General features: G+C 39.8%; 1 protein-coding gene across 1 annotated transcript; it reads right to left on the minus strand.

The window, feature by feature from the left end:
- Nucleotides 1-1553: 1553 nt before the first annotated feature.
- LOC145465768 (uncharacterized) lies at nucleotides 1554-7988 on the minus strand. The gene is made up of 5 exons (XM_081449525.1): nucleotides 7880-7988; nucleotides 4895-4925; nucleotides 3087-3230; nucleotides 2116-2361; nucleotides 1554-1813 (listed from the first exon to the last, which is right to left on the minus strand). Exons 1-5 carry the CDS (start codon nucleotides 7880-7882, stop codon nucleotides 1785-1787), a joined length of 453 nt encoding a protein of 150 aa, XP_081305651.1. The 5' UTR covers nucleotides 7883-7988; the 3' UTR covers nucleotides 1554-1784.
- Between the last annotated feature and the right edge of the window lie 3396 nt (nucleotides 7989-11384).

The raw sequence follows: 11384 nt of genomic DNA on the forward strand, positions 1-11384 counted from the left end.
ACCCGTACATTCTTATCAAAAACAAAATCGACTTTCATGAAACATGTGGTCATCGATCGCAGAATAGTTAAGGTCGGAGATATAATTTCTCTTATTTCACGGAAAACTGGTCCGCGATGAAAAGGAAATTCTGATTGGTTCCTTGAACGGTCCACATTTTGGACTTATATGGACCGCTTAGATGGACCAATCACGAACTAGTATGGATGAATTGCTTTTTCAGAACACTGGACCAAAGAAATCAGTTTGCCGTCAAGTAGATATCTTTTCTCCTTCATATTTGGTGGGCAATTTCAGTTTGACCTTCACGAAAGCGACATGACCCGAAAATACTTGTCGAAAAAATACTAATTAAGAAAAAACACGACCGACCTGTCCACAATACGCACCTCACGCTACGTTGTAGTTCCATTACAGATACACATATTGGTACACTCTAGAAAACGGATACGATTCCACGAACCTTATTATCCCTTAGCCATTAGAATTTGACGAACCCCTATTAAAATAAAGTTCAACCTCTTGAAAGTTACAACTAAAATGAACGACATTGACAAACAAACAAAAAAAAAATCGATAAAGAAAAATAGAAAAAACGAAGACAAAAAACAAGCCAGAGTATTGACTCCCCACCTTTCCCCCAAAAATGGCTGGCTGTTTCAATTCCCCAGCTCTTTTGTAGTCTTCGTCTAAATGTTTCAGCACGGACCCGTTACACTTTTCTGTGCTGATGAAGAGTAACGCAGCAATTAAGATGCCAGCTTGCTTCATGAATCGCTTCATTGTCTCCGTCACTGAATTCTTGTGATGTTTGAGTTGAAGCTTTCAAACGAGTTGGCAAACTTCTCGATCTCGTCGTAAAATTTTACACCAACTGAAAATGCCGGCTGGCGCATTGTATTAATATTACTCCTCGGGTAACGTGGCCGTTTAGACAACGAAAGCCACTCACAGCGTAGAACGGGACAATACATTTCAAAGTTTGAGATTTCAACCAGTGATAACAAGCCTTTTTTTTTTCTAAAGATATGATAAATTATTGTAATACTGCTCTCCCTAATGACCCTGACTATTACTGTGAGATTACAATCTGTATGGACTACTTAAGACCTATAATAACACCCACACTTGTATATTTTTAGATAACATTAAAGACTTAAAAAAGTACTCTATGCAATCTTTCAGTATGCGAGTTTCGCGTACAATTGCAGAAATCTGCGCCCCAGTCACATAAGGTATAAACACGCCGGCGATTTTGTTACCAAAATAACGAAAACAACTGCTGTTAAAGCTTTAGGAAGCTCGCAAACAAACAAATCCCCGAAAGGTAGACACAAGAAGGAACATGTTGTAAGGTGGCAGCGGTATGATGTCAGAGCAGGTTCACATCTTATTGTGTCACAATGAAACAGCTCGCTGCAACAACGTTCCCTGCTATATTTTTTGCGTGTCGGTATGTTTGTCATTTTGCCCCTGCTATGTGTCCCTGCATCATGCCCCTCCATGCGTGAGCACCTAACGTTAGAGCTTACGAAGAGCTAACCAAGCCAGTCTAGACAGAGAAATGTTTTTTATTAGAATTTATTTCTGTTGATGAATAATTCCTTGGTATACAGAACAATAAATTTGCACTTCTTTCAGCACTTTTTTTTAGATTGATAGCATTCGAGATAGGTGAATCAATTTATAACCAAAATACTACTCTAAAATCAGCTGTCCTCAAACTCTTCAAGAGATCTGTGCCAAGCCCGTCCTATTGTTGCTACTTAGGCTCGTACAGCTTTCTACTTGCTGCGGACCATGTCGCAAAACTCTGTAAAGATAATGAGAAGATTGAAATGAATAACTCCGACTGACAAAAAGGCGAGAATTTGATTAACATTTTTTCTACTGAGTGGTCAGTGATGGGAGATAGGAGAAGATGTAGCGCTTAGTTGGCTTTTAGCCCTTCCCCAGGCTTCACCTCGTCTTCAGGGTCTTCCGTTCAACTCCAAAGTGACAATTGGATTTGGGAGTACAAGGTTGTAAGAGGACTGGCCGTGAATTAAAAGAAAGGCCCTGAAAGTGAGGTTGATTCGAGGCTCAGCCCAAGCCTCATCGGTGTCACGGTCGTACCTTGGTAGTTGACTTTTCCATCAGCATCTACATCAGCTTCTTTTATCATGTCATCGATTTCTTTCTTTGAGTAACTCTTTCCGCCAAACGTCTTCATCACCAGGGCCAGTTCATCGCTAGTGATAAAGCCATCCCCATTCGCGTCGAATTTTTTGAAGTAGTATCTCATGTCATCGGTGGTAATTGGTTCGCCAATTTGACTGGCCATCATGTCTTCAAACTCAGAAAATTCCACTTTCCCATTGCCTGGAAAGGGGATTAAAAAGGATCGTAGTAAACTCAAGGTTATATTGAGCTGAACAGAATTCAAGTTTTTAAGGCGCTGATACATAGCTGTATCATTCGATGCATTTTTTTCTTCCTTTTCATTGGCCGAGAGCCAACTACATGACCTGCAAATACTGCCTACAAATAATGGTCTGTTCATAGGTAGTACCGTTTAAATGTGTTTTGCTGCAAATAATATTCTACTCATGCGTAATTGTAACCATGATCTCTGGTGAAAAAATGGCAGATTGCTCCCCTGAGCTGTCAGCGAGTGATTTAAATGAGAAAACAAATTTGGTGATCGAACTCAGCTATCGCAAAATATCGTTATCTGTCAGTGTCTCGCAGATCATTTATTTGCCTCCCCTTCGGCCTCGGTAAATAATTGATCTGTTCTCCACTGATAAATCACGACATTTTGCTCAACCTCGTCCTATAACGGTTAATTATTTTTACACAGCGTAATCTACCTGTTACACGAGATACTGTTTCTAGCAAATTGTTACGTCTTTTACAAAAATGTGATAAAGCCTAACGTACACCTGCAAAGTGTAACAAGCTTTCTATGGAAAGACCACTTTCAATTCACCCTCCCCGCCTCCTCCCCCCCCCCCCCCCCCGCCACGACCTCATGCAACCCAGAGCACAACATATGTTTTATAAACTGAAGGCAGTACTAGAGAACTCTTGCTAGTTTGTGATACCGTTTCGGTCCACGGCTTTGATCATATCTTTAATTTCTTCATCTGACAGCTCCTGCCCAGCTTGCTTCATAGCTTTGCCGAGCTCCTCCACAGAAATCAACCCATCGCCATTTTTGTCAAATAGCTTGAAGGCTTGCGATATTTCTGATATGGGAAAAACAAATAACACTGCGTAATATACTCTTTCTCTTTTATAAGAATTAATGATTTATGAGAATATCGAGGCTGAAATTCGCGAAATTTTAAGAATATTTCAAGAATAAACCCGAGGCAGAGATTTTGAAAAAAAAATGTAATTTTGCGTGTTGAAAATTGAACACCATTATTTTCTTGTCCAGATACCAAATACATTCGAAAACTAAAATGTCATACGCTATAATCTAAGAATATTCTCAAGAATATTTTCAGCCTTAAATCCGCAGAAAAATAAGCATATTAAGCCTCGGCCGGAAAAAGAATATTCTTATAAAAAAAGGTGTAAAGTATGACCGTGGTTGCGAGATACGCGCGTGTTGAAGCGATTTTTGCAGAAATAAAGAAGTAGCGTGTGTGGAAATTAGTGACCATCTGGGCAAAGGAACATTAAGGAATATTAGCCGAGTTGCAAGGTGACAGCCACAAGATCTGCTGAAATAGTTGTTGTCTGAGTCTAGTTGCGCTAGAACGGTGCCTACTTTTGTTGGTGCGCACACGTTCTGCGCATCACGCAAGCCATGGTTTAGCTCCACGCGCCCGCTGGGCCATGGGGCTGACATTGACGCAATCAACTACGCTATCACGTACACGACAAAATGAAAGCAAAATTTTCCTACTGTGACCAAATCAAGTTTAATGAACCTGTACTTAAACCAGGAACACCAGAATAGCAGCATATCGCTAACCACTAACTGTTTACGTCTTCCAGCTGAAAACCTAACTGTTATCTGTAGAAAATTATACTGAAATCCAACTATAAACATGTACCTGCAGATGGCGTAGTGCGCGCGCAAGACAAGTGCGAGATACGCAAATGTCTCACTTACTGGGGAGGTGACAGGAAAAAATGTAACGGGCACCGTAAAAGTTTTCAAAAAAAGATCAATAACTTTAAAAAACGCGTGGTTACCCCTACATTTTATGTTATGAAATGGAAGTGGCAAGTCTATTCAACACGTGATTAGTTTCTGGTTGTGAGCAAAAGGTATTTAGACTGTATTTTAGCTGAACCAGAGGAAGGCTGTCAGATACGCTAAAAGCGCTTTTGCAACAATTTCGTCATTAAAAACATATCAAAAATGTTTTTTATTACCATTTGCCATGTAGTTTAAAGATCCTTTTAAATGTGTTTGCTTTTCTGTATGTAAAGGCGAATTCTATGGAAATCCGTGAAGAAATATCCTTTCCTTCTTTTTTCAGGAAAATGCTGATGTCAGCATTTTTGTTGAGATTCAAGGCTAATTATCTCGAAAAAATGCGTGGCTACCCCCATTTTTCTTTGTAGATTCCAGTAGCCCTTGCAAAGATCTACTTTTTCCGCGTGGTCCTAACCCGGCGCAAAAACCTTTGCAACTATTAGTAGGCACCGTCCTTAAACTCCAGTTACAGCAGCATGACGCTGAGCCTGTCCCCAGAGGTCTATTACAGATTTACCTTCCTCTGTTCACCCCCTGATTTGCCTCACTAGGGTATAGCCCTACATGAGAACAAGGCTGAGCAACTAAACAACTTGTCGCCACGACCGTGACGCGAGCTTGTCGCCATGGGAATATGCACATGTTGACTCACTCCCGCGGGCTCAGTCAATATATATATGGTTTGTTCTCTCTTACCTTCACGTTGATCTGGAGTCAATCGATTTGCCTGAATTACAAGAGAAAAAAAAACAATAATCAAATAATATAATTTCTATCGTGGTTAACGTTTCCACTTTAGATCAAATCTATCTCAAATTAATTTGTATTAATATATACCAAACCAGTGGTACACTCTTTTTGTATAAGAATATTTATTTTCTCTTGGAATATTGCTTTTCCTTTTTTTGCCGATTATAGGCTGAAAATATTCTTGTGAATATTCTTAGATTATAGCGTATGACATTTCTGTTTTCGAATGTATTTGGTGTCTGGATAGTGTTAAAGTAATTTTGGAGCCAGCAAGCCTTGTATAATAACTACTTGCAGAAATGCTATTAGCATCGAACATATAGAGTTGTTGTTCCTGCTGCTTTTTGACAAGTTTTGCCGTTTAGAGAAAGGAAGAATTTTATGCGGTTTAGTTTCTTAAATTTCACAAATTTCAGCCTCTATATAAAACAAATTCTTATAGCTAGTAGTAATCGTAGATTAAAGAGTGCGTTCGAGTATTGGAAGGTTTGGTATGTTAAAAAAACAAAAATTCTAGGGACAGAATTTTGTGCCTGAGCTGTTCGATAGGCGTGAAATTGGCCTCCCTCCAGCAGGAACGGAAACAAATTGATCGCAGAGCACGTGCATACGAGAGGGTTTGTTCTCGTTCATACATGTATTACGTAACATTACTTACGACCGGTCAGTATAAAACACGGATAGCAATCGGTGAGCCGCATTTAGTCCGCAGTCCGCGTTTCATACCCGAGTCCGTGTTTTATACCAAGTCCGAAATGCTTAGTCCGCTTTTTATACCTCAGTCAGTGTACTTGTTTTATACTCGGTCCGTAGTCCTCAGTCCCCAGTCCACAGTCCCCAGTCCACAGTCCACAGTCCACAGTCCACAGTTCACAGTTCGCAATCCGCAGTCCGCAGTCCGCAGTCCGCAGTCCTTGTTTTATATTGACCGGAACGCTACGATTCTGGACCATGCGATTGCGCAATAACGGGCGATAATGTATTTCAATTAATATTCTAATTTTTTGTTACGCGCCATTGTACATGCAAATCAGTATGTTTGGTATGTTTTGTTGAATCGATTTATTATTTTTTGATCAAACGATAAGGTCGCCTTACAGGCTATCTTACTGACTTGGAGACTTTCTTAATGAGTTAATTCGCTTAACCGATTCGTCCAACTCAACAACTATACCGCTTTGCAACGAAAAATCAAGGTTTACGTGTCAATAACAAAAATTGTACAAAAAAAATATACATTATAACATAAAATGTTTAAGCAAGCGACCGGAACGATGATCCTGCTGGTATACGTTGGATCAATAGTGATCTAATCGGCTTTACATATAAAATGAAGTATACAAAAGCAAAAACCGACACAACGTAGAATGATTTTTTGAAGGTGTACTATATTTCGGCTGGCCAAACCAGCCTTCTTCAGGTGCAATGGAAGATTTTACATTGGTGTGTGTTTTTATGTAGCCGATATTTACGTAATAGGGGAAATACGCAAAAGTAATTGATAGTGTAAATTGAAGATAAGCGTACGGTAAAATAAAATAACATGATAAAAGAACATAATAAAAGAAAACATATGGAAACAATTAATATGTTTCTTCGCGGATGTTCAGACCATTAGGATCAATTGTTCTGCCTTTTTGAATTAAAAAAGCTTCCCTGGCCGTACGGATAGTCTCGGTTAGAAACGATTTTTTCGATGGGGATTAATTGCATGTCGTTAGCAGTGTGGTTAGGAGAGGACAGTAGTCCTATCTAATTCCTATTGAGCCATCATGGACGAAATCTCTATGTACGCACGGCCGTGCATATAGAAGATGACGAATGCGTTTCAATTTAGCTGCAAAATTTCCGTCGAGTTTAGTGCAAGTTCCTTTTGTTTGAGTTTCGGCAAAGTGAAGATTATTCTGAACAATCCATAACTCTACTTCGAGCCTTTGACTTTTGCCAAGCTAAGATGTTTACTTAAACTTGAGTATTTTAATTTGTCTACATTTTCATTATAATTAATTCGAAGAAGCGAATTTCTCGTTGACAATTTTAGAAACCAGGTTAAGCGTTTTCGTTCAACCGTTGCTCAACTGATTGTGTCGTCTTTGGATCCTAATGGCCTTTGTTTTCCTTCACCGTGCATTGTGAGAACTTTGTAGTCAATCACAAATAAAATATGTTTTAGCGGCCAAGGTGTTGTCGCCCTGTTATAAAAGAATTGGTTCATGCTTTTAGCTGTGCGTATATCGAGTTATGGATGCACTTGGTAAGTTTGGAGAGCACTCAAGAAGCTAGAGTCGTTCTCGACTGTCACCTCGAGCAACTCTTACGCTTCTTTCGTGCTCTCCAAACTTCCCGCGTTCATCCATAACTCGATATACGCACGCTAAGCATGAACCAATTCTTAATTATTCAAATGTATCTCGTTTCACGTTGGTTGTGTATCTTCTCGGCCAATTTTGTTGAAATTCGCAAGATATTGTAGCACACACAAGTATCTGGGCACGATGTAAGGCCTCTGTTTTTCAAAGATACATCGGAAACGGATACAGAAATAACGTTTTATTCTTTATATGGGTTCTTTTGCGTCTGTAGGCCTTTGTAGCTTCGGTAATTTGCAAAACGCAACAAAGCACTCGCAATGATCGTACCTGACCTATTTTCCCTATCTTTGCTGATGCTTAATTGTGAGCTGGAAAATCCACACCGATTAAAAAGTTGGGAATACCTTCACTATCGTTCTCCAATTAAGAAATAAGCACTGATTTTTTTTTCTTGCTTTGGATGAGCGAAAAATCATTGTGCTTAGCAAAGATAATATCTGCATACGCCATTTAAAGGAGTATGCAAATTTTCAAGGGCTTGCTTCCATCGGGTTGTTTATGCATGTTCACGCACATGTACTAGTTATGGCAGTGTACTAAATGTTGATGAACCACTTACCATTTTGATTATTACTTGCTGTACTTTCAAGAAAAGAAAACGTTTTGCCTTGATTTGTCTGTGTAGTCGGGCGTTCTCCGAGATCAGACAGAGACAATGTTACTCTGCTCATGCATGTTAAAAAAACATGCTTGAGTGTGGCTCGCTGTGATTGGCTGTCACCTAGTGGTTAGTATAATTGCGTGCTAATTCGCTCTGCTCAAACTAACGTTAATCATTTTCCTCTTAAATGCAATACATTCAAAACAAACAACGCTGTTTGATGATTGGATGCTCAGGGACCTCAGGCATTCCAACCTCATGAGAGAGGAGATAAACGAACGGCAAACACGTCGGAAACTGGAACGCTAGAGAGAGAAAGAAGCACCTCGTGCTAATGAATTTATGGTGTCAAATAGGCAATCAAAAGTTGCCACAGATATTCCTGCAAAGAATTGCTTTAAACATACCAGCGGAAAATACTTTTCAAAGGTCTGGATGGGTTAACTGACAACTGACAAATGGAGAAAAAAATACCGTAATTGACAAATACCCGAAAATTTAACTGACAACAACAAGAACAACATTTATTACTTATATTGCGCTTTTTCTATAAAAATTAGATAAAATCAAGGCTTGATCAACCTTAATCTTGACAACAGACATCTTGGATAACTGTAGTTCTGTACCAATGATCAAAAACTCAATTTTGTCATCATTTAAGGACAGCGTATCATCCCTCATGGATACAATTTTCAGTCGCAGTCACAGCATCGATCAGCCTCACCGGAGTTATCAGCAGGATTGAACGAAATATATAGCTGTGTATCATATGCGCAGGTGTGAGGGATTCGCGTATATGATGAATAAGAGGGGGCCTAGGCACGAGCCCCGCGGGACCTCGCAGCCCAGGTTGAATTTCTCAGAAAGCGTTCCATTAATAGAGACCTGCTGCGTTCTTCCTGCTAAATAGGATTTAAACCATGATAAAGCCTTACCGCGCAGTTCAAGCTTGGACTACAGCCTGTGCAGAAGTATGCCATGGTCTACAGTATCAAACGCTGCGCTGAGATCTAACATGACAAGTAAGTTTATGTGACCTTTGTCCATATTCAGCAATGGATCGTTTTTAACGCTCAATAACGCAGTCAGTGTTGTGATTTGGCTGCCATATGATCTTGCATTTGGATAGCGACAGACTTTTCCACAATCTTGGACGTAAACTGCAAATTGCTCACAGGTCGAAAGTTTTTGTTGATAGGTTGAAGACCTGCTTTCTTGAGAAGAGGGTGTACTAAAGTATTCTTCCAATCCTCCACAAAGACGCGAGATTAAAGAGATAGGTTAATGATATTCGTAAGAACAGGGAACAACTCATCCAAACAAAAGGTCAGAATAGACGGTGATAAAGGATCAAGGGCGCGCGTTTTTATACTTGAAGAAGCAACTGACATTTGTAGTCAGATTTATTGACAACTGACAGAAGGCTTTAGTCATTGTCAATCGTTTGAAATTCACTGAAAAGAACCTTTTTCGGTGGGATTATTATTACTTTGACCTTGGTCATTTAATTTGTATAACCTTTAATAATTAGTATGGCAGCTTGATGACCGACCACAGCAAATTAGCAAACCTCTTTCTTCTTGGTGTTGTAGAAACTATTGCTGGTTAGCTACTGTGTTTTGGTTTGGTATCGTTTATTGTCTTTCAAATCTTTTCAGTGTTTCACGTCGTCTGGTGATTACACTATCCGCAACACCACGAAACCACATTTTCATAGTCTGCTTGTCGCAAGATGGCCGAGCGTGCTAGCGAAACAAAAACCATGCAAGATGAAATTAGCTCGAACGCAACGGCAAACCTCTCTACCAAGGCCACTTTGTTTGCAGGGTCCTTACATTCACTCTTATCTTAACCACTCTACAACAGCCACCTCTCCACAGCGGCAACGGCCACCAAAACGCGTCTCAACTGTCTATTAAAAATACCCTCACCTCTCGACAAGGAATGGCCATTTTTAACCCGGAGATTGCGTAAGCAATCCATAGGGTTTTAGTGGTGGTGCAGATTACGCAAATGATATGCAAATGATGTCCTTCCATCATCTGTAAACTCTTTGGAGTAATTCCGCTGACCAGTAGATAAAGCTCCAGAAATCACTGTATTAGTCAATAATGCAGGCACGTGTATCGTTTTACATTATTAGGTCTAGCTGCGATTGTTGCACTAAAAATGGAAACTTGTTTTGTTTGCTTTCTGGGTATAGTTCATTTAACATTTCTATTACAATTCTAATCTTAAATTAACAGTTAACTCAAAAAAAGACCTAATGTTGATTTTTGTAATGCGCATTGAGAACGTTTTAGATGACAAAGGTGAAGTTACTGGAAGCTGCTATTGTAAATTTCGGTTTCGAAGTTTGAAGTTTAGTAAAGATTGACAAGAGGCAATCCTCTCTGCATATCGATGGTACTACCACTGGATGGTTGAGCTCCAGCTGAAATTAAATTGCAGAAATCAAAGCAAACAGTTTCGTTGAGGCCAACGTAGCATTTGTCGAAAAAGTCTCTCATAAAAAACATCGCGGTCTTGCGAGCCTTTAAAAGGCTCATGATTACGCCAGATTATAAGTTTCAACCGCGGGCATGGAATCCACGGCGAGAAAATCCTGCTCAGTCTTCAGGACAAACTCACATAAATCGCATTGGCTGACGAATCCCGCACAGCGGGAGCGAGGAGAACTAGATAGAACTTCACGAACTGAAATCCAATCCGTTTATATCCAAGTGCAAATCGCTTTTTGAGCATTACAATTTTGGCCAAAGACAGAAATTTTTGGGTTTGATTCTGAGGTCATTTGAATTAACAAAAAATGGATTCGTGCTACAGTTGTACGGCGAATTTTACTGGAAAAAAGGTCAAATAGGACTCCTCTGTTCCCTGTGTACTAGCCACATTAAACGTCGGATTCCGAGAAGTTTGGAGTTTAAGAGACTATATGTCCCATATTTGTTAGCTAATTCGCATAATTGCTAGCCAATTTGAGATTAGGCTGAAGTACTTTTTATCTTTCCCCTTTGAAGCAAGGTTTCTTACGTGTTACTATGGTCAACACCCACGTTCCAATCTAGTGGACCTGAGTTAGATTCCGGGATTCGTCGGCTTTTTTTCCTCTTGTTTTTTTAAGCCACTGGTCTTTTTATTTTCTTGTTTAACCCTTTTTTGGTGAAGGACATCCACAAGTAGCTACACGTACTTATTTCAAGCTTGGAACCGATAAGGACACGGTTTTTGACGTTACGCGACCTTGCTGTTTTGCATAATGGACCTCAATTACATCCGATGGCTTAGAAGTTGTGCGTTTTTTAATTCATAATAAAAAAAATTCGATTTCTCTGAAGATCTTTTGCAGCTACCCTGCGAGCAGAGTCCGAGTTCGATCTCATTCGCAAACTATTCGCTTTCGATCTAACGGCGCTGAGTCGCGTAAAGCAGACTACGCTTTCGTCTTTAGGCGGGAAGAAAA

Source organism: Orbicella franksi, chromosome 13 (genome assembly GCF_964199315.1).
Source record: "Orbicella franksi chromosome 13, jaOrbFran1.1, whole genome shotgun sequence".
Taxonomy (NCBI): domain Eukaryota; kingdom Metazoa; phylum Cnidaria; class Anthozoa; order Scleractinia; family Merulinidae; genus Orbicella; species Orbicella franksi.

Bases quoted from the DNA above. Each gene is read 5' to 3' on its own strand.
- LOC145465768 (XM_081449525.1), bottom strand. The intron at 2,362-3,086 runs GTATCACAAACT...TCCCCTTTCCAG, and splicing joins CAAAGCCGTGGACCGAAACG to GCAATGGGAAAGTGGAATTT. The intron at 1,814-2,115 runs GTACGACCGTGA...TTATCTTTACAG, and splicing joins TGGAAAAGTCAACTACCAAG to AGTTTTGCGACATGGTCCGC.